Here is a 22,455-nt window from a genome sequence, read left to right as displayed (position 1 = left end):
TTCTCATCTCGGAGGTTCCTGTCTGTCTGTCCCTGTCCCTATCTATCCCTCTCTCTGACTCTCTCTCTGTCTCTGTAAAAAAAAATAAATAAATAAATAAATAAGCTGTTTTGTTATATGCTGAACTGGCATACATTATTTATATTAAATATTATAAAAATATTCATTATTTTCAAAATATTTCCAGGTTTTTCAGGAAATGTATAGGATTGAATGAGTTTGAAACTGTTAACTTCTTTGACAGCATTTTTAAATGGGAACATTTCTTAATTTTTAATCTTCTATATAACCTTCTTGCTATTGTTTTTGACTAGTTGGAAATCTTTCTTGAGGATTTTAAATGCCCAATGAAGGAATGAAACTTATATCAAAACTAACACTCATTTAATTTGATGCTGTTAAGCATATTCTTTGATTTATATAGAAGGGGATAGATAGACTTAATATGGATCATCAAAGCAATAGTATAATAAAATAAAATGTCTGCTGGTTACTCATTTTTCTTTCTTTAGCTATTAAGAACCAGGCTACAGGCCACTACATTTTAAACGGCAAAGGGGAAGAAGCCAAGTCACGGACCTTCATAGATCTTGGTGTGGAATGGGATTATAACATCGATGATGACATTGAAACTCTTCATACAGATGGACCTCTACACGATCCTGTGATTGTTTTGGTATGTGGCATCATAGGCTCACTATGTGGTTGGGTTAGTTATAATTTTGTTATTAATTTATCTGAAAACACTTTTACCTTGAACATTGAATATTTATTTGCTTTTTTTTTTTATAATTCCTTTAACTGCCCCTCTCCAATCTTTGTGCAAATTTGCCATATATTTTACTATATATACAATATAAACCCAATGGCACAGCATTATGCCTTTTGACTTTAGTAACCAGTATCTGTTAAAGACAAGAAAAGAAAATATATTTACCCACATATTTACCATTTCCGATGATCTCCCTTTTTTCTTGTAAATCTGACTTCCTATCTGGTATCATTTACTTTCAATATAAAGACCTCCCGTTAGCATTTCTTGTGGTGTGGGTATAAGTGCCAGCAAAGAAGTCTCTCCAACCTTCAATTTCTGAAACTATCTTTATTTCACCATTGTTGTTAAAGGATTTGTTTACTAGATACAAACTTTTTGGTTGCTAGTTATTTTTTCTTTCAGCGCTTTGAAGATGCTTTTCCATTGTTGCAGGGAGTTAAAGCAATTTCAGGGCTGATCAAGGATGATATATATGCCTGAGGTGGCAGCAGCAGCGTGAACAAGCTGTGTTGGGACCCCTTAGCAGGTTTGCATGTAGGATTACTATCCAGAAGGAGGAAAGGGAAAGGGAACAAACCCCTATGAAAGAAAAGGCTGGAGAGCTGGTTTATGTGGCTGATTGATGTCACTCAGCAGCACAGCAGGGAGTACCTGGGTCTGGAGCCCCAAAGAGTGGCAGCAGCTTGGTGTCCTCATAGCCATAGCCTTATTTAGAGTTAGCAGATGTTGGATGCAGTTTCAGAAGGGTCTGCAAAGCAAGCTGCCTCTAAGTGGCTAAAACCATAGGATACATTTAAAACACTTGTTTTAAATTTTGACTGGTGCTAGCAGGCTTTTTAAGCTGAAGAGACTCAGCCTGCAATGAAGGAAAAACAACCTCAGGGCCAATACGCAGGAGCCATCATGGGCTCATTTATGTAACCTCTGTTTTCTAGATTTCATCATTTTTTGATGAGAAGTCAGCCTCATTTGCATCACTGCTGTGTGTGTAAAGTGTCCATTTTTTCTGGCTGATTTTTAAGATTTTTTTTTATCATTTTGCTTTGTTTGTTTAGCAGTTTGCTTACTCCTAGTCTGTGAAGGTCTTTGTATAGACCCAGCTTGGTTTCACCAGTCATCTTGGCTCTGTGATTTAAAGTTCTCCACCAAATTTGGGTTAATTTTTCATTCTGTGTTCAAGTTTGTTTTTTCCCCATCTCTCATTTCTCTACTCCTAGGACTCATTCACATGTACTATATGTGAAACTGGTTGAAAATATTCCAGAAGTCTCTTAGGCTTTGTTCATTGTTTTATTATCTCTTTTTCTCTATTCTTCAGTTCAGAGAATTTCTATTGAGCTGTGTTCAAACTCACTGACTGTGTCTTATGTGGTCTCTAATCTGTTGTTGAGCCCATCCAGTAAATTTTTTTCAGATAGTGGGTGTACTTTTCCAGCATTTCCATGTTTTCAAAGTCATTTTCATTTCACTGTCATGGTGTCTGTATCTTTTCACTCATTGTGTCTACCTTTTCCTTTAAGTTCTGTGTTTTCATGTTGTCTGTTTTTATGGACTGATTTTTTTAGTTGTTTACCTGTTTTTACAACCTTTTTTATTGTACACTGGGCAGTACAGATAATAAGTTGTAGGGCATTTGTTTTATAGCCCCTTCCTTCCGGGCTGTTGGGTTTTATCCTGGCTGGCAGTTACCGTCAGTTCCTTCTGGTCCCAGGGACCTGGTCTATTCACTGAGGCTGAGCTATTTCGTGTTGTCCTTATCTCAGGACACGGCCTTTTTGGTACATGAACAGGATCCCTGGGGTGTTGATGAAGCCTCTTGACCCTGGCCAAGGGAGAACTCCCGGGTCTCTCAGCCCTGTCTGACCTTGACCATCTGTCCTGCCCCCAGCCTCGCAGCACCCCTCTTTGGTAGATGGCATGGTGTATTGGCCTGTGCGTGCACAGACCACTCAGTCTGGGACTCGTGCAGCCTTCTGGGCCACCCCTCCAGGCAGCCCCCTCTTCTTTAGTGCACTGCCCTGTAGTTCCAAACTCTGCCGTCAGTCTCCTCAGCTCAGTGACAATGCTGTCCTGGCTGGAGCTCCTGCTCCCTGTGCCCCTCAGCTCAGTGACAATGCTGTCCTGGCTGGAGCTCCTGCTCCTTGTGCCAGGATCCAGACCTGGCCCCATGAGGAAGCCAGGAGCTGGCATTTTTCTCGTCCACAGTAATCATTGCCCTTTGCTACGCTATTACTCACTGCCCCCTCCCCCAGATTTCCCTCATATAATGCTGTCCAGTCCTGTTGCTTTTAATGTCCAGAAGGCACCTCTGTTACTCCCTCATCAATGAAAACAGAAGACATTTGATTTGAAAAATAGTGTTATATTCTGTGTACAAATATTTATTATACTCTATAAAAGAATATTGTACTAGCCCTGGCCTGTTGGCTCAGTGGTAGAGCGTCGGCCTGGTGTGCAGAAATCCCAGGTTCGATTCCTGGCCAGGGCACACAGGAGAAGCACCCATCTGCTTCTCCACCCCTCCCCCTCTCCTTCCTCTGTCTCTCTCTTCCCCTCCCGCAGCTGAGGCTCCATTGGAGCAAAGATGGCCCGGGCGCTGGGGATGGCTCCTTGGCCTCTGCCCCAGGTGCTAGAGTGGCTCTGGTCACAACAGAGCGACGCCCCGGAGGGGCAGAGCATCGCCCCCTGGTGGGCAGAGCATCGCCCCTGGTGGGTGTGCTGGGTGGATCCCGGTCGGGCGCATGTGGGAGTCTGTCTGACTGTCTCTCCCCGTTTCCAGCTTCAGAAAAATACAAAAATATATATATATATATATATATATATTGTACTAATCTAAAACCAAATCTTCTCACTCAATTCCAAGAGTTCCTTTTCCTTGAAAATTATTCCTCTTTGGTAAAATGTCCAAATCTTTTGCCTATTGTTAAAGTAGTTATTCTTTTTGTTGAGTTTTCAAAGTTCTTTATAAATTCTTGAGTTAAGTCCTCTGTGACATAAGTGATTTGCCAAGTATTCTAATCTATAGTTCCTTTTCTTTCTCGTAGTCTTTTATAGAGCTAAATATTATATTTTAACTTTATTAAAATCTAATTTACCAATCTTTTTTTTTTATGGATCAAGATTTAGGTGTTACATAAGATTTTTTATTTTGTTTTGTTTTTTGTCTAATCCATGGCTAAAATATTCCCACCACCCTCTCTCTTTTGTGTAAAAGTTCTGTGGTTTTACATTTTACAATTAAGATTTATGGATCATTTTTAGTTAATTTTTGTTTACATTTTGAGTGACATGTTAAGTTCTTGTGTTGAAATCAGATGTCTATATTACCTATTGCTGCATAACAAAGTACCCCAAATTTAGTGGCTAACTAACAAGCAACATTTATTAGCTCCTAGTTTCTATGGATCAGGTATCTGGGAATAGGTTAAATGGCTAGTTCTGGCTCAGGGCATCTATGAGGTTGCTGTCAGCTGTGGCTAAACACCCCGAAGATTACCTGCTCAGTCACATTGCTGCTGGGAGGCCTCAGAAGACTACTTCTAAGCTTTTAATTGTGGTGCCCGGCGGGTTGGGGTTTTCACTACGGGCAGTCCTCGAGTTATGAATGAGATAGTTTCTATAGGTTATGAATGAGATAATTTCTGAAAATTTGTCCTAAGTTGAATTTGTATACAAGTTGGAACAGATACATTTACCTACCGAATGCAACTTAGATGTTTGTCTTAACATAGTATTTATTTTTACGTTTCTGTGCACATAAATACTTAGACATTTTTTAACACAACCTGAAACAATCTTGGATGATGAGGAAGATGATGGACTTGGTGGAGAGAGCGGGACTGGGGTTAGAGGGTCAGGGTTTGATTCCGCTGCTGTGGTCAGTTTCTTGAAGCAGGCATCAAGGGAAGTTTGTCCAGAGCTTTTCTTTTTCTCATCATAAATGGTCCATCATCTTAGGCCTTTGGTAAGTGTATGATTAACTTTGGTGAACCTCTCTGTATCAGGATCTTGCTCCTCTAATTTTGCCATTTCTGCTTCAGTGAGACAAAAAGCATCAGCTAACTCTTTTGTGGAAAACATTTTCGGTTCTGGAGTTTCTAGGTCCCTGCTTTCTTCCCTAAATGTTATCATCGGCTGCTCTAGTTCCATAAGATCTTCACTGGTTAGTTCTTTGCCATGGGAGTCGAGTAACTCGATGATATCATTCTCTCTGATATCCAACTGCAGTTGGTTACCAATAGCCCTTATGGTGCTCTCTTCGTAAATACAAGTTGTACATAAGTCAGATGTTTGTAACTTGGGGACTTACTTGCCATAAGCCTAGCCATACGCTGCTTATGTGTCTTCCTCAACTGGCACTGGCTTCCCAGAGACCAAGTAATTCAAGTGACAGAGAAATCGAAAGACTACAACCAAGACAGGAGTCAGTCTTTTTAAACCTAATCTGGGAAGTGACATGTCATCATGTCTGCTGATATCTGTTTGCTGGAAACAAGTCAGTGTGACAGTCCAGCCCACACTGAAGGGGTGAGGAATTGAGCTCCACTTATTGAGAGGGAAGGTACCAGGGATTTGTGAACACCATCTGAAGCCTCCACAATGTCCAGTCATTCTGGTGCTATTTGTTGGGGGGAGAAAACCTGCCCCTTTTCAATTAAATTATCTATTCATCTAGGTCCAAAATTAACTAAATGTATGTGGGGTTATTTTTGGACTATAATTCTGTTCCACAGGTTAGATAATTTTAAAGCAAAATATATAATAATCAAAATCTTAAGTTTGATTGAGTGGAGATCAGAAGCTCTATTTCACTTCTGTGTGGTTACACTGTATTCCGTTCCCGCTGCACAGTCTCGGAGCCCCGCTGTCTAACCTGCGTGATAGATGGCCTTGCCACGGCTTTGCCCACGGATAGCAATGTGAACACAGGCAACAGTGTGGGCTGCAGAGATAAGGAGATTTGTAGCTAGGATAGAGAGTTGTGGACAAGCCGTGCTCTATCATTGGGACCTTTCTCTTCCTTTCTAAAGTATTGGAACCCTAGGTAGGGAGCCACGAAACATGGGGGTTGGGCTGTCTGGGGCTGAAAGCATTAGACATCTGGCTAAAATGTAAAGACTGCTGCTTGATTTTTAATGATGTTTTAAAAATAAAGACTAAAGGAAAAAAAGAAAAAAGGACCCAGATAACCACTTCCTTCATTTTAGTGGTTTAATTTCACTTGATTTCTCTAACAAAAGCTGTTTTTAAAAGTTTAGTTTAAAATACTAAGGAATTGCACATTTCTTCCCTTGTATAAGTGATATAAGCCATAAAAACTATGTGATAGTTATTAAAAACTTATTTTTTTAAAAATTCTTTATCCTGGCCAGATAGCTTGGTTGGTTAGAGCATCATCCTGGAAACAAAGGTTGCTGGTTCATTTCTCTGATCAGGGCACATACAGGAACACCTGGATGTTCCTGTCTTTCTCTCTCTCCCTGCCTCTCTCAAAAAAAATTACTTACTCTAAACAAAATTTAAAAGCAAATAAAAAATTAAATATATTTGCAGTGCTTATAAAAATATTCTTATTGTATAGATTATTCTTTTTTATTGATTTTAGTGAGAGAGCGGGAAGGAGGGAAGAGAGAAAGATCGACTTGTTTTCCATTTATTTATACATTCATTGGTTAATTCTTGTATGTGCCCTGACCAGGGATTGAACCTGCAACCTTGGCATTATCCAGCCGGGAACTGCATAGATTATTTAGAAAAAAGATATGCATGCCATTTTACAAAGAGAGGACATAACATGATCATGCAATGTATAGCAGACAAAATTCAAATGACTAGTAAACTTAGGAAAAGTCAACTTTACTCTTTATCAAGTAAATAGCAACTAAAGCAACAATCCTTTGCCCATTCAGTTAATAAGGGTGAAAATTGTATAATAGGTAGTGCTGAATTGGTGCACTTTCATACACTATCTCATTATGAAAGTAATAACTATTCCAACTATTCTGAAGGTCCATTCACCAGTCTATCATAAGAACTATAAAAAGTATTTGTACTCTTTAGCTTCCAAAGGAAAATCAGAAATCACCATAAAGGTGGGGACAAATTCTAATCAAAACAAATATTTATTATAAGCAAATAGTTAAATAATACATACAACCTTTAGAATTAAACACTATGCTGACATTTAAAGTATGTTTCCATATAATATTTACTCTCTTGGGCAATGGTATGTAACACATTTATTGAAATAAGCAAGTCTAGGAAGTATGTGTGTGTGTGTAGACATGCACACATACAATATGCAAATATCTTGAGGTATCCCAAAATAATAGAAATAACTTTTGTTTTCTCTGGTTTAATGTAGAATTATGAATGAATTTTTGTGCTTTTCCATAATCTATATTTTCTGAAGGGAATTTTATTGTTTTTATCATTGTAACAAAATCTTAAAGAATAATTTTTAAATGCACTAAGGAGATACTATTGTAACTTAATGAAATTTACAGTGAACCTTATAAAATTATTTTTTATATTCCAAAGTCTTACTCCTCAGTGTATATATTTTTATACTTTTTATGGTCAAAGTTTTATACATATATTTGAATTTTTTTCTTAACTAGGGCACACTTGTACTTTAGTTGATTGAAACAAAAACATACTTTTAGATGCAACTTGAAAGTTTTCCAGTTTCAATAAGAGCAATATTCTGAAATATTTGTAATTTTTTATTCATAATCTAAAATTCTCACAGGTGATTTACATATATCTATTCCATGTGTGCGTTAGATTATACCTCAGGAGAACGATACCCGCTCTAGCCTGACATATAAGTACATCATCCATGAAGACTCTGCACCTACAATCAACAACAACAATGTCATCCAGGAAGAATTAGACACTTTTGAGTGGGCTTTGAAGAGCTGGTCTCAGTGTTCCAAACCCTGTGGTGGAGGTAACAGTTGAACACATTTATTACATTACAAAATAATGTATATTAAGCCAATCTTCTTGCTTTTCTGCCTTATGGATTGTGTCTAATGAGGCTATAATCTGAGAATATCATACATAGCTAAAACATAACCACAAAGCTTTTTTACTGAAATCTCAGAATCTACAAAGGACAGGAATGCATTCATAAGAATGGCAGACCTTCTTCAAATCCCCTGGCCCTTTCCCTCAGCCACTCTGTCTCCATCATGTAGAGGTAGCTGTAATCACTTTTGTCTTCTCAAACTCTTCCAATTCAGTGTCCTCTGTTGCTTGTGTTTCTTCTTCTCCACTTTTACTTTCCACATCTATGCATTTCTTTTCTATCAGTGTTAACAATGAAAGAGCTATTAGTTGTACTATGGACCAGATCCAGTTTTAAATGCTTTATATATTAATGCATGAATACTCACAGTGCCTCTGTGAAGTCACTGTTATTATCTGTATGATATTAGTAGAGAAGCTGAAGAATAGGGAAGATAAGTAATTAGCCCAGGCCATATACTACAAACCCAGAGGATCTGGCTTTTGAGTATCTGCTCTTACTACATGGTGCTGCCTCTCTGCCCTCCCTAAAGTAAACCCAGTAAGCTGGTTCCTCAGCTGCTCCTACTTTCTGTCTCCTCTCATTCTGTATAGCGGAGCTTCAGAATCTGAGCTGGCCAGGACAGAATTCTCCCCAACAGGCAAGAGAAGGCACGGGCCTCTCACAATAATGATACTGGATAGTTGAAAATAAAAGATTATTCCTAGTGGGGAATGCCTGGGCAAATTATATATTTTATAATTTTTAATTAAAGAAATTTCTAAAATAGGTTTTTTGGTTTTTGTTTTTTAGCAGGAGTAGGCATAAAGTGTTTTAGTTAATTATGTAAACTGATAGTTTATTCATTACAAGAGTATTTATTTAATTTGGATCCTCCCTCCTCCTGCACCCTCAACTTTGACTTGGTCACAAGATTTGTCACAAGCACCTTTTAATATCTGCCACATCTATTCCTTCCTCACCGGGCTTCCTTAGTGATTTTGGAAGGAGAGATTACTGCAAAAGTCACCTAGTCAGCTAATGTTTTATTTTATTCTCTTTCTTTATTTCCAAGGTAATCTTTTTGAATTAATGAATGAGTAGAATTATATTATTTCCTTGATTCAAATCTTTAGTCTCCTAATATGTTGCCCTGAAATACTGTATAACTTATATAGTATTGTTGCTAAAAGTTGATAACCTGAATTTAACCATTAGGAGACTCTCAAACCCAAATTGTGGGACATTTTACAAAATAGCTGGCCCGTACATCTCAAACATAATAAAGATAAAAAGAGTCTCAAAAGTTGATCCGAATTAATTCCATGACAACTACATATTCTTGATTGGAAAAGCATTACAGAACATTATAAAGACAATTGAAAATTATTGTGTATAATAAATATATTATATAATAGTATTATATCTGCATTAAATATCCTGATCTTTAAGAATTATAGTGTGATTATGTAAGACAATGGACTTGTAAGTGATATATGCTGAAGTATTTAGAAGTAAGGGTCAGGATGTCAGCAACTTATTCCCAAATGGTTCAGCAAAATCTTCCATACATATTTTATAGTAATTATATATTATGTTATATTATTATTATAAGTAATATATAAATATGTGTATATATCTCAAATATAGTAACATAGTAACACAAGTTTAATCTAGATGCAAGGTATACAAATGTTTATTGTGCTTTTCTTACAACTTTCTTTAGGTTGGAAATTTTCAAAATAAAAATGAAATATTTAGCAATGTGAAAGCTGGTGGTTGGGCAGACCTTTACCATCTCCCTGTGACCTTCAGCGTAAAGTCCAGATTCCTGTCTGGCTCTCAGGCTTTTACATTGGATTCTTTCCTATCTCTCACCCCTTCACACATTAAACTTCAGTCATACAGTTTTCTAGATGTTGTTTTCTTTGCTTGGAGGATTATTCTGCTTTATTTCCCCTTATGCAATACTATTTGAACTTCAAGATTCTGCTCAGGAAACTGCTGATTTTGTAAGAGTTCCCTCCCCTCTTTTAGCAGTTACACTTTCCTCTCTCTGTTCCTTTGGTGCCCCCTACAGGGAATTGAGTACCTAACTCTGAAAAAGCTTAGGTCACAGGATATTGTCAGTGATTTTCAGACAGGTCCCTGATACTGGATTCTGTATATTCAGGGTCCAGTTTATTAGCAAATGTGCAGTTACTATTTAATCATTTGTAGTATTTATTAAGTGTGGGCTTTGAAAAAAATAAGACATTTTGTTTTTTACTTCTGGCCCTTCAGCACCTAGAACAGTGCCAGCTTATTGTATGCACTCAGTAAATATAAATTATATTTGTTGAATGAATGAACAAATGACCAGTTAGTTATATGACAGAATGAATAAGTGATCAAATTCAAAGAAATATATTTCCTCTCCAGGTTTTCAGTACACTAAATACGGATGCCGTAGGAAAAGCGACAATAAAATGGTTCATCGCAGCTTCTGTGAAGTCAACAAAAAGCCAAAACCTATTAGAAGAATTTGCAATATTCAAGAGTGTACACATCCACTGTAAGCATTCATTTTAACTATCATACCCCCAGGACAAAATAATATGGATTTAAATGTCTTTAGCTCTTTTTAATTTTAATTTTAGTCAAAGCTAATACATGCACCTGGTTTAGTCAAATCAATTCCCAGAAATTATATAAAGCTGTGGTTACATATCCCTGTTCCTCAAAAACATTACTTTGAGTTGTTATACTTCTTTTGATATTTGGTACTGCTGCTTCCATCTCTCTAAGTAAAATGTTTTTGCTTTTACTGCTTGACTTTTGGGGGGGAGGCAGGGCACAGGAGGGTTTAGACATTATGTATATTGAATTTCCACTGTGGAGAAAGTGAAGGATTTAGCATTCTTTTAGAATCCTTTTCCAAATGCACATGCGCAGTCCACACTTCTCCCTTCCTCTATAGTTCCAATATTGGTATCATCTTTTACTGATATTAATATATAGAGTTTATATTATTTCAACAACATGCATCCCTTATACCAGTTGAGTTACTTATCAAGCTCTTATTTCATTTCTTTTCTTGTAAAACTTTGTTTCTTCTAGAGTTAATGAATGTCTTGATTTTTATATATTTTTTTACTATTTTTCACTAGGTCATCCCCAGAATTTCTTCCATGAGTATCAATCTACTCTAAATACTAAACACTCAAGTGTCATGTCATTGGCATCTTAGAGACATCTCTCGGAGGGTTCTATGTGTTTCACCTTTACCCTAGATGCTGCACAGCTTTTACCCAGGGGTTTGTTTTCACCCTCCTCCTAACTAGTCCTCTTGCCTCTCTCTCTGGCATTGGTGCTCCTGTTTCCTGCATTCCCTGTCTTCTTACCTCTTGGCGTATTCATTTGTTGTGGTGCGTCATATCTTCCAATAGCTTCATGAAAAGAAATGTAAATGAAGTGAAATTTTTATATAAGAATTAAATTTGGCCCTGGCCGGTTGGCTCAGTGGTAGAGCATCAGCCTGGCGTGCAGGAGTCCCGGGTTCGATTCCTGGCCAGGGCACACAGGAGAAGCACCCATCTGCTTCTCCACCCCTCCCCCCTCCTTCCTCTCTGTCTCTCTCTTCCCCTCCCGCAGCCGAGGCTCCATTGGAGCAAAGATGGCCCGGGCACTGAGGATGGCTCTATGGCCTCTGCCTCAGGCGCTAGAATGGCTCTGATTGCAGCAGAGCGACACCCCAGATGGGCAGAGCATGGCCCCCTGGTGGGCATGCTGGGTGGATCCCGGTTGGGCGCATGCCAGGAGTCTGTCTGACTGCCTCCCCGTTTTCAACTTAAGAAAGGTACAAAAAAAAAGAAAAGAACTAAATTCTTCTACACCTAAGAAAAACATAAGTTCAAATGTAAGGTTATACAAGAAGTCTTTCTTCTGCTCTTGATCTATGGACACATACTTAATTTCAAACTATAATATATTTTACTCTGAATTTTGAAACCATTGTTCTATCGTTTTTCAGATTCCAGTGTTGCTGAGAAAAGTAATTGCCATTTGGCCCCAGTTCTATGTGATCTGTTTCTGTTTGTCATCATTAGTTTGTGGTATCTTTGTTCCCAGCATCCTGGAATTTTCACAGCATTGGTGCTTATCTTTTCTCATCCATTGTGCTGTGTACTCATCAACTTTATAAGACATAAAACCAATATTTTTCATCTCTGGAAGATTTTCTTATATCTTTTCTTTCTAAAATGTCCCATTTTGTTTGTTTGTTTATTTGTTTTTGATGTTCTTTCTTTCTTAATTTGTAGTTAAGCTTCCTAGACAGATCTAATTTTCTCTTCTCTCCTATTGTTTATTGTTCCACTTGCTAAATTTTTCACTTTTACTATGATGTTAATATTCAAGAGAGTCCTTTTTAAAAATTTCTTTAAGGTCTTTAACACCATTAGGCAATATGACTGAGAGTGAGTTGGTGTTATTGTGTAAACTACCATCATGTCTGAACCCAACCAGGTACCCTTAAGATGAGTTTCAGAAAACATCTGTTGATCATCCTTTAGGAAAGGAAAAGCTCTCAGGATCACTGGGAGGCAAACAAATACTAAGTCATTAAAAAATAGACATGCCAGGCCTATTATTGTTAGAAAGTTCCAAGTCTTTTTAACTGTTTGATGCCCCTGTTTTTCTGAAAGTGCTTCCTGTACTACCATGTGCCCTACTGGGTTGCACGTCACTCAGAGCGCAGAAGAGTCTAGGCTTGCAATGCAAGAGGGTGCACACTCTGCATCCCAGTGACCATGTGCAATCTTACCCTCCCCACCCACAGCTGGGTGGCAGAGGAATGGGAGCATTGCACCAAAACCTGTGGGAGTTCTGGCTACCAGCTCCGCTCCGTGCGCTGCCTCCAGCCCCTCCTCGACGGCACCAACCGCTCTGTGCACAGCAAGTACTGCGTGGGTGACCGTCCCGAGAGCCGCCGGCCGTGCAACAGAGTGCCCTGCCCAGCCCAGTGGAAAACAGGGCCCTGGAGTGAGGTGGGTGTGTGAACTCTGTGTGCACGTATATGTGTATAAGCAGATAAATCACATTTTTATTTTGTTTAAGTATCAGGCAGGCTTTGTGTGACTTGAGAAATTCACGTTTTGTAGTCTTTGAGCACCTGGTGGTGTTAGAAAAAAAATAACATTTTAAAACAGTGTTTGCATTTAAGATTAGTTGGTAGAGGCAAACCATGTTTGTATGCATTGTGACAAAGGAGTCTAAAGGTGACTAGCCTTCTGTTTAATATCTTTGTTGACCCCCATTCCTACCGGGTAAAACCCAAGCCCCTGACACTGAATGCAGGACCCTACCCCATTTGTTCCCACATTAACTCTTCTTTTTTCACTGAGGTATATTAGTTTCAAGTGTACAATGTAATGATTCGATATATATATATATATTGCAAAATGATTACCACAATAACCACAAGAAGTCCTACACTGACTTTTCTTATTGTTTCTTGATTACAACTCTTTGACCCAGTTTGAGTAAAATTCTCACTGTCCCGAAAAAACTGTGCTGGTCAGAGCCTCCTCCTTCTGGAGGCTGAGCCTTCCCCTCCTCTCTGCCTATATCCGTTTCATCTACCAGTGCTCATTCCACAGCCCAAAATGCCACCTTTGGGGGCTGCTGTGCCCAAAGTCCTTCTCATGGATTCCAAAGACATGTTGTTGATGGCAGAGTATTGTGACTCCTGTCCTTGAGCCTGTGCTTACCACGAAGCCACCTACTTCTCGAGAACCATGTGCTTTGCTTCCCCGGTACCCAGCCAGCACCTGTGTGATGACTGGCTGACCCAATGTTGCGGTGCCTGAATTAACCTGTGTCTTTAGTATTTGTGAAGACACATAGTGAGATGTCAGGGGACACAGAAGAGCTTAAAGAAGGAAGGGCATCAAAAAGCAGATCAGGAATGAATGAGGACGTGGGAAGCAGGTCTATGGAGGAGGTCAGGCGAGTGAGGGTCGCCCGAACAGACCGCAGAGATAACGCTGTTCTTTTCCCCTCAGAGCCTGGCACGGGGTGCCTCCTCTGTACCTTCAGAGCAGTTTGCCCCTACGCTAAAGAAATGAATTAATGGGGTTAGAGTAATAGTGGTCCCAAAGAGGTTGAATTAACCAAGGTCGCATGTCAGTAAACCCTGCCATCTGTGAGGAAGGGGAGAAAATGGGAAGGTCAATACCACCATCCGCTTCCTGAAAACAGGTACCACTCCTGTTTTTAGGAACTATGAAGTATTAACATTGTAGTACTAATGGCTTGTTTTGTAGCAAATGCTTATTACATGCCAGGCAGCAGAATTTTTACATACTTTGTCCCTCTGCCTTCATTTAATTCTTCACCAGTCCTCTAAGGCAAGTATATTACCCCAGCTTTCAGAGGAAAAGCAACACTGCCAGGCTGGTAAATGATGGAGCCGGGCTAGACCCCTAAGGCGACCTGTCTCCAAACCACGCTGTGAACCCACCCAGTAGAGAAAGAACTCCAGAGTTGTGTGCGTGAGTGTGTGTGTGTGCATGCGTGTGTGTGTGAGTGTGTGTGTGTGTGCGTGAGTGTGTGTGAGTATGTGTGTGTGTACGTGTGAGTGTGTGTGTGCGTGTGTGTGAGATGGTGTGTGTGCATAAGTGTGTGTGTGAGAATGTGTGTGTGAGTGGGAGAGTGTGTGTGAGAGAGTGTGTGTGCGTGAGTGTGTGTGTGTGTGTGCATAAGTGTGTGTGAGAGTGTGTGTGAGTGGGAGAGTGTGTGAGTGGGAGAGTGTGTGTGAGAGTGTGTGTGTGTGAGACAGTGTGTGTGTATATGTGTGTGTGTGTGTGAGAGAAACAGTGTATGTGAGACAGTGTGTGTGAGTGTGTGTGTGTATGTGTGTGAGTGTGTGTGAGTGGGCGTGGGCGTGGGGGAAAGAAAGAAAAGGCCGTCTTGGTGCAATAAACACCCGTAATCGCAGCCTTTGTTTCTGTAGTGTTCCGTTACCTGCGGCGAAGGGACGGAGGTGAGGCAGGTCCTCTGCCGGGCCGCAGACCACTGCGACGGGGCAAAGCCCGAGTCCGTCCGAGCATGTCAGCTGCCTCCCTGTAATGGTAGGTGTGACACTAACTGGTTTCACGGCTCTTGACAGTGGTTTGTAAGCATCAAAAAAAAGCAGAATTTTCTTTCAGGACAAGCTGTGGAATTTCTATTTACTTATCAAAAAATAGCCAGAGGAAAACAGTCTTACAAATTAGCCTAAAACAATTCTGAAGAATGGTGATTGAGGCCATGTGCCGCCCAGCGCACGATCTCCCCCGCGCAGCCTCCCACACTGTTCCCGATAGACTGCGGTGTGGGGGAGGTCTGCGTCGTGGACCTGGAGCGTCTGTCAATTTGTGATCACAGACAACCTTCTGTGATCCCATTACAGAAGGTTTTGAAATGTTTTGCTAAAATTATTGAATATAGACACATGGATGATAGCTGCTACTCAAAAGCCATTTCCAGTGTCTGTCCATCCATATATGTGTACTCCCCGAGGGCGATCTCAGCATAGACACCTTGCACACAGGCAGCAACGTGCCTAACCTACTCTTGCAGTATTGCAAAAGCAAGAGCCGATTTTATTTAAAAGTAAACAGTGATGTGCTACTGTAAAACAAACAAAATATATAATGGATGGTTTCCGTTTCTGTACCTCTCTCTGCTTCTTCCCCTTCTTCCATTTCCTTCTCCTTCTTCCTCTTCTGCTCCTTCTCACCATCCACCCTTCCTTTCTCCTCCCCTCTTCCTTCATGTCTTCCTTACTCTCCTTTTTCTCCCCCCACTCTTTCTCTTTTTTTTTTTCTTTTCTGAAGCTGGAAACGGAGAGAGACAGTCAGACAGACTCCCGCATGCGGCAGACCGGGATCCACCCGGCACGCCCACCAGGGCGACACTCTGCCCACCAGGGGGAGATGCTCTGCCCCTCCCGGGCGTAGCTCTGCCGCGACCAGAGCCACTCTAGCGCCTGGGGCAGAGGCCAAGGAGCCATCCCCAGCGCCCGGGCCATCTTTGCTCCAATGGAGCCTTGGCTGCGGCAGGGAGAGAGAGAGACAGAGAGGAAGGAGGGGTGGGGGTGGAGAAGCAAATGGGCACTTCTCCTATGTGCCCTGGCCGGGAATCGAACCCAGGTCCCCCACACGCCAGGCCGACACTCTACCGCTGAGCCAACCGGCCAGGGCCTCCCCCCACTCTTTCTCTACCATGTGGGCCTGTGTCTCTCTCTCTTGCTTCTCACTCTCTTTTTCCAAGTCTTATACATTCTCTCCCCTCGTCCTCTCCTTACCCTCCCCACACCACAAGCTTCCTCTGAAATGCAATTCCGCCAAGGAGCCATCCCCAGTGCCCGGGCCATCTTTGCTCCAATGGAGCCTTGGCTGCGGGAGGGGAAGAGAGAGACAGAGAGGAAGGGGGGGGGGGGGTGGAGAAGCAAATGGGTGCTTCTCCTATGTGCCCTGGCCGGGAATCGAACCCCGGTTCCCCGCACACCAGGCCGACGCTCTACCACTGAGCCCACTGGCCAGGGCCTTCAAGTCTTAAAAAGTATTTCATTATACATTTTTGTTTGAAATGTGTAATGTCATGAACAAGAATGACCATGAGGGGGAGACAAAAGACTTACATATTTTAATCATTTTTCTTTGGAAAGTATATTTGAAAATTCAAAACACAAGTCAAATCCGAAAGAACAAACTTGACTCAGAAGCTGTAAAGTTTAGTTTCTCTAATATTTTATTTTTATGAAAGCATTATTGCCAGGAGGCTAACTACTTTGTAAGCGTTATTGATCTTAATAGCTGATAGAGCTATATAGTTCTGCAAATATACCTAATTATCAGCAAGAATTTGCTCAATTGTCTTCCTTTAGCCAAAAGAAAATGTTTTTATTGTAAAACAGAGGTGCTGATGAGGGGACATAACTATGTTAGTAATTCCGCATTCTTGTAGCTGCTTTCTGCTCTAAAATGTAGAATGCTAAGAGTTCTAAAGGCCCCATATTTCTATCATCTATCAACTGAGTAAGTAATACTTCCCGTCAGAATCTCAAGCTGCCATTAAAATCAAATGGCCTTTTGAGACCCCGTGTAAAGGCTTTTCCCAAACCTCTTAAATGATCTGGCATGCGTGGGGTGAGAAGGCTAAAAAGCTTCCTTAATTTTATTGATTGTCATGTGAACCCGTTTCTAGGCCTCGATTGGATTGTACTATTTGTTGTTGCCCTTAAGCCCTTCCCATGCCTCTCGAGGCAAATTACCATAAAACAAAAGCATTCCTTTGATCATATTTTTTCCCAGATCGTCTCTCCCTTTTTCCTCTTGCATACAGAAGCATATTCTGGCCATAATTAGACCCAGGCTGTGAACCTCTCCCTGCAGTGCCAATCTGCTCACATTTAGAGACAGGAGACCCTATGTGTTCTCCTTCTTTTACTCACAGAGAATAGAGCACTTGGAGCTGGAATACATAATTTAGAAGGTTTAAAAGACTTGGAGCAGAATGGGGGTGGTGGAGGTGAGGAATCTGAGGAAAAAAAGACTGCAGGGTCCGATCAGGTTCACTGTCCTAGGACCTAGAGCAGGGGTCCCCAAACTACAGCCCACGGGCCGCATGCAGCCCCCTAAGGCCATTTATCCGGCCCTCCCCGCACTTCCGGAAGGGGCACCTCTTTCATTGGTGGTCAGTGAGAGGAGCACATTGACCATCTCATTAGCCAAAAGCAGGCCCATAGTTCCCATTGAAATACTGGTCAGTTTGTTGATTTAAATTTACTTATTCTTTATTTTAAATATTGTATTTGTTCCTGTTTTGTTTTTTTACTTTAAAATAAGATATGTGCATAGGAATTTGTTCATAGTTTTTTGGGGGTTTTTTTTTGTTTTGTTTTGTTTTTTAGAGACAGAGAGAGAGAGAGAGAGAGTCAGAGAAAGGGATAGACAGGGACAGACAGGAACGGAGAGGTGAGAAGCATCAATCATTAGTTTTTTGTTGCACGTTGCAACACCTTAGTTGTTCATTGATTGCTTTCTCATATGTGCCTTGACCGTGGGCCTTCAGCAGACCGAATAAACCCTTGCTCGAGCCAGCGACCTTGGGTCCAAGCTGTGAGTTTTGCTCAAACCAGATGAGCTCGCACTCAAGCTGGCGACCTCAGGGTGTCGAATCTGGGTCTTCCACATCCCAGTCCAATGCTCTATCTACTGTGCCACCGCCTGGTCAGGCTGTTCATAGATTTTTTTATAGTCCGGCCCTCCAACAGTCTGAAGGACAGTGAACTGGCCCCCTGTGTAAAAAGTTTGGGGACCCCTGGCCTAGAGCCTTAAATACATAGGAAGAAAAACTAATTTCTTTAAGATATAGGTGCACAAAAAGTCACTTAGTTATTATGAGGAATTGATATTTGAGGAGTGAAACCCATTAGGGTGATTCTCAGGCATTCAGAACATAGTTAGATTACCTTAGCTAATATAAAATACTCAAATACATCATACTATCTAATAGATCTGTAAATGTCTGGCAAATATAAGTCATTCTGCAATTTGGAACGTGGGCATGGCTTTATAACTCTAATGGGTAATTTTCTTATTTCTAATATATAATAAGTAAAGGTGGTATTCTTAGTCCTCCTATTGGACTTGCCCACTGACCCTTTTTAAAATATTTTTCAAACTTTAGAAAAAAAGATTCTCAATTTTTTTTGACAGCTTACATAGCAGGTTCCTTACCTAACAATATAGTATTACCTAATAATACATCTAATCAAGATGTTATATATTTTGAGATTTAATTTATTCCAACAGATCTTTAGTATATACTTTTATTTTAAATTTAATAGAGAGGCTACTCTATTAGAAAAACAAAAATACCATAAAATAAACCAGACAACTCTTTATATTCTAAAAATATTTGTGTTAAAATTAATCCTATTTTCTTATTAGAAAATTCAGATATAGTTTCCTAGTAAGAACAAAAAAAAAATACTTTCAACTTGAAGGCCCCTAGGGAAGATATGAAAATGAAGGTCAACCCAAGTGCTTTGCACATAAAAACAAAACAAAAAACACTGCTTATTTCAGTGAATTCATCCTAATCCTGATATTTTTAATGCAAAGGCTCAGGTGTACAACTCCCATCAATGTCTGATTTTACTTAAATCTTTATGTAGTCATAAGCAATTTTAAGTTCTTTCTTCTTTATACTTTATGTTTTGATGATTTTTTTTTTTAATTTTTGCAGATGAGCCATGTTTGGGAGATAAATCCATATTCTGTCAGATGGAGGTGCTGGCACGGTACTGCTCCATCCCAGGTTATAATAAGTTATGTTGTGAGTCCTGTAGTAAGCGCAGCAGCACTCTGCCGCCACCGTTCCTTCCTGAGGCTGCTGAAACTCACGAGGACATTATCTTTAACCCCAGTGACCTCCCTGGATCTCTAGTGATGCCTACATCTTTGGTTCCCTACCATTCAGAGACTACTGCTGAGAGGAAGAAGTCTTTGAGTAGGATCCCTTCAGTGGGAGGTCCAAATGCATATGCTGCTTTCAGACTAAACAGTAAACCTGATGGTGCTAACTTACCCCCACAGAGAGCTCAGCAAGCAGGAAGTCAGACTGGGAGGCAGGAATCCCCTGCCAGCAAGAGTCGCCATCTCACTTCCTCTTCACAAGAGGCTGCTGTCCCCTTCCTTGCAGTCCGCCATTCAATAGGTGCTACTTCTCAGGCAAGAACCTCAAAGAAAGATGAAAAGATTGTTGACAAGAAACATCCGGTAAGATCATCCACCTTGGAACGATGAGAAGGTGAACCTAAAAAGGCTAAAAATCAGGAAAAACTGGCCAAACTCCCTCTCCACATGGTGCATACAGCTTGTTTAAAGTGGAAGTCTCCATAGATGGTCGACTCGTTTTACCTGGAAATGGAAGAACAAAAAGTGCTGGTTCACTTTCTAGTTGCTTTCCTCCTTTTTTTTGTTCTGCATTGACTCATTTACTAGAATGCAATGGAAGAAAGCACCAAAGAATATTAACAGAAGGAAAGTAAGTTGCTAAGTATATTGGTCACACTCTAAAGCAGAAAAGGGACTGGAACCAATTGTGCATATTGGCTGATTTTTTTGTTTTAAAAAAGTTATAGTAAAAATTTTTTTAAAAAGAGGTGCCAACAGTTTACACCTTAACAAAATATTTTGGAAATGGAGAAAGAATTCGTAGACTTGTATTCCTATTTATCTATATTAGAAATATTGTATGAGCAAATTTGCAGCTGTTGTGTAAATACTGTATATTGCAGAAATCAGTATTATTTTAAGAGATGTGTTCTCAAATGATTGTTTACTATATTACATTTCTGGATGTTCTAGGTGCTTGTCATTGAGTATTGCCTTATTTGACATTGTATGGGTTGATTTTCAAAGCTGAATATTACAAAGAAGAAGTTAAAATTGCAGCTACTGACAATACAAAACAAAGGGTTTTTGTTCAATCGACAATGTGATACCTAAATTACAGAGAAAGAAAAAAATCAGATAAGCTGCAGATAAACAGATTTCAGCTTCCCTATTATCTTCCATCCTTTAATAAAAAGGAATAGAACTCTGGTCACAGGGAACAGAGACCAGTAAATGAACATGTGCAAGACATAGCTGAAACCCTCTTACAAGGACATCAATAGGCACCACTGAAGTGTCCTGTGTTCTTGTGTTGTTGTTTATTTTCCAGTTGTTGACATAGCCAAGAAAAAGCATACTCAATGTACTGTAATAATAACAAAGGAATACGTATGGAGATAATTTTTATGTTGGTAGCTGAGAAAAGCATCGTTGAACTAGAATTGATATTGAAGTACAGTAGGGCTTTGAGGCTTTGGAAGCAGGGTCTAAAAAGCATTTGTCAATGGTTGCAATATTTATTTTCTGCATGGTTCACACCCCCAAATATTCACAACCACAATGCATCTGACTGCAATAATGTGCTAGTAATTTATGTCAGTGGTCACCTTACAGTGAAGCCAGAAATGCTCTCTCCAGGGAGTAGATGTAAAGTACTTGTATATAAAATTCAGAACTGAAGATATTTATTAAAAGTTGATTTTTTTTTCTTGATAGTATTTTTATGTACTAAATATTTACGCTAATATCAATGACATATTTTGGTAAACTAGAGAGACATAATTAGAGATGCATGCTTTTGTTCTGGTACCTAGAGGAGGAATTTAAGCAAACTTCAATAGCCAAATTAAAGGGTTAAAACTGAACAAATTTGATGTAGTGCAAACCATTTGCATTTTTAAAGTAGTTCAAACAAAATTGATTTGGTCTCCACCAATGAAACATAAAACAGTGTTCACTCAGCTAGCTTTTTATGAAATAGTGAATTAGAATCATTTTTTTTAAAAAGCATGTGAAAGATCTACACACTTCATAAATTATACTTCAAGAAAAAAGAAAGATGGACGTCAGCATAATGTCTTTGAGGTCAGTTCCCGAACTGTTCAGAAATGTACTATGCATACTAAAATGAAGAGAGGTTAACCTTTCAAAGCACAGGATGTGCAAGGACTTCGACATTTCAACCATGGGAAACTAACAGCTTCACCTACTGACTCTATACCTCTAAGGAATCGCTGCTACTTTGTGCAAGACTTTTGAAAGTCAAATGAATTAGGTGAATTCCAGATCATAAAACAAGCCCTGCACCTCAAGTAGAAGTCATCCCCTTCACCAAAATTTCCCCAAATTGAATTCTCTCTAGTTTGCTGGCGTGTGTATACATCTGGTCCACAGGAGAATAGAGAAAGATGGTCACACACACAACACCTCCCATCAAGATGTACACATCCGTTTCATTATACTTCTGACCTTCGAGCTTCCTTTTCTACTAAGCTAAAAATTCTTTTTTTATCAAAGTGTACACTACTGATGCTGTTTGTTGTATTGGGAGCACGTAGCAATAAAAGTGTTAATAAAAGATAGATCTGGCTCCGACTAGGTTTTATCATTAGATTAATCACTGAGGAATGAAAAAGTGCTCTTTCCTCCTGGAGAGAATAGTATCAAATCCAATTGCTACTGGGTTTTCTCTAAGGAGGTGCAAATAAAGTGACAGTGTTCCTTAGTCTCACATCAGGGTGTATCATAATATATTTTTAAAATAAAATTTAAGAAACAGAATAAGATGTTGTGGGATATGGCTTAGTTCATTCCACAGAACTATGAAGAAGCAGAAAAAAAAAGGCTATAAAGCAAAATATATATAAGAAAGAAAAGGGGGAGTAGTTTTTTTAAATGAGTAATCCCAGGATGGTTTTTAAAGAAAAGCTGCCCACCAGCTTTGAATGCTCATTGCCTGAGGACTGGTGAGAACACATTGCCCATGACTCAAGAGTGTGGGGAGGAATGGGACATCATATTGGAGGACCTTTCATTATGTAACAGGGATCTGCAACTTCATACCTGAATGATCATGGCTAACCTGGCTAGGTTTCAGTTTCCTTGTCTGCAAAATGGGAGACAGAACTAGGAAACACCCTTGTGTGATGCCTGTGAGAAATGACATAAGGAAAGCTGTTGGCACATAGACACTCACAATTAGTAGTGTCATCATCCTTCTGTCATCATTGGCCTTTTCC

General features: G+C 39.9%; 1 protein-coding gene across 2 annotated transcripts in view; it reads left to right on the top strand.

The window, feature by feature from the left end:
* Positions 1-21,765, top strand: part of ADAMTS3 (ADAM metallopeptidase with thrombospondin type 1 motif 3) — a 262,766-nt gene extending 241,001 nt beyond the window's left edge. For both annotated transcript variants that reach the window (XM_066385335.1, XM_066385336.1), the window contains 6 exons: positions 513-676; positions 7,562-7,727; positions 10,209-10,341; positions 12,607-12,814; positions 14,782-14,899; positions 19,065-21,765. In XM_066385335.1, the coding sequence (XP_066241432.1) occupies positions 513-676; positions 7,562-7,727; positions 10,209-10,341; positions 12,607-12,814; positions 14,782-14,899; positions 19,065-19,624 (1,349 nt within the window). In that variant the 3' untranslated portion in view covers positions 19,625-21,765. The remainder of the gene's footprint in view (positions 1-512; positions 677-7,561; positions 7,728-10,208; positions 10,342-12,606; positions 12,815-14,781; positions 14,900-19,064) is intronic.
* The last annotated feature ends 690 nt before the right edge of the window (positions 21,766-22,455 follow it).

The sequence above is a fragment of the Saccopteryx leptura genome, chromosome 5 (genome assembly GCF_036850995.1).
Source record: "Saccopteryx leptura isolate mSacLep1 chromosome 5, mSacLep1_pri_phased_curated, whole genome shotgun sequence".
Classification (NCBI taxonomy): Eukaryota; Metazoa; Chordata; class Mammalia; order Chiroptera; family Emballonuridae; genus Saccopteryx; species Saccopteryx leptura.
This window is presented reverse-complemented; position numbering and strand designations above follow the sequence as displayed.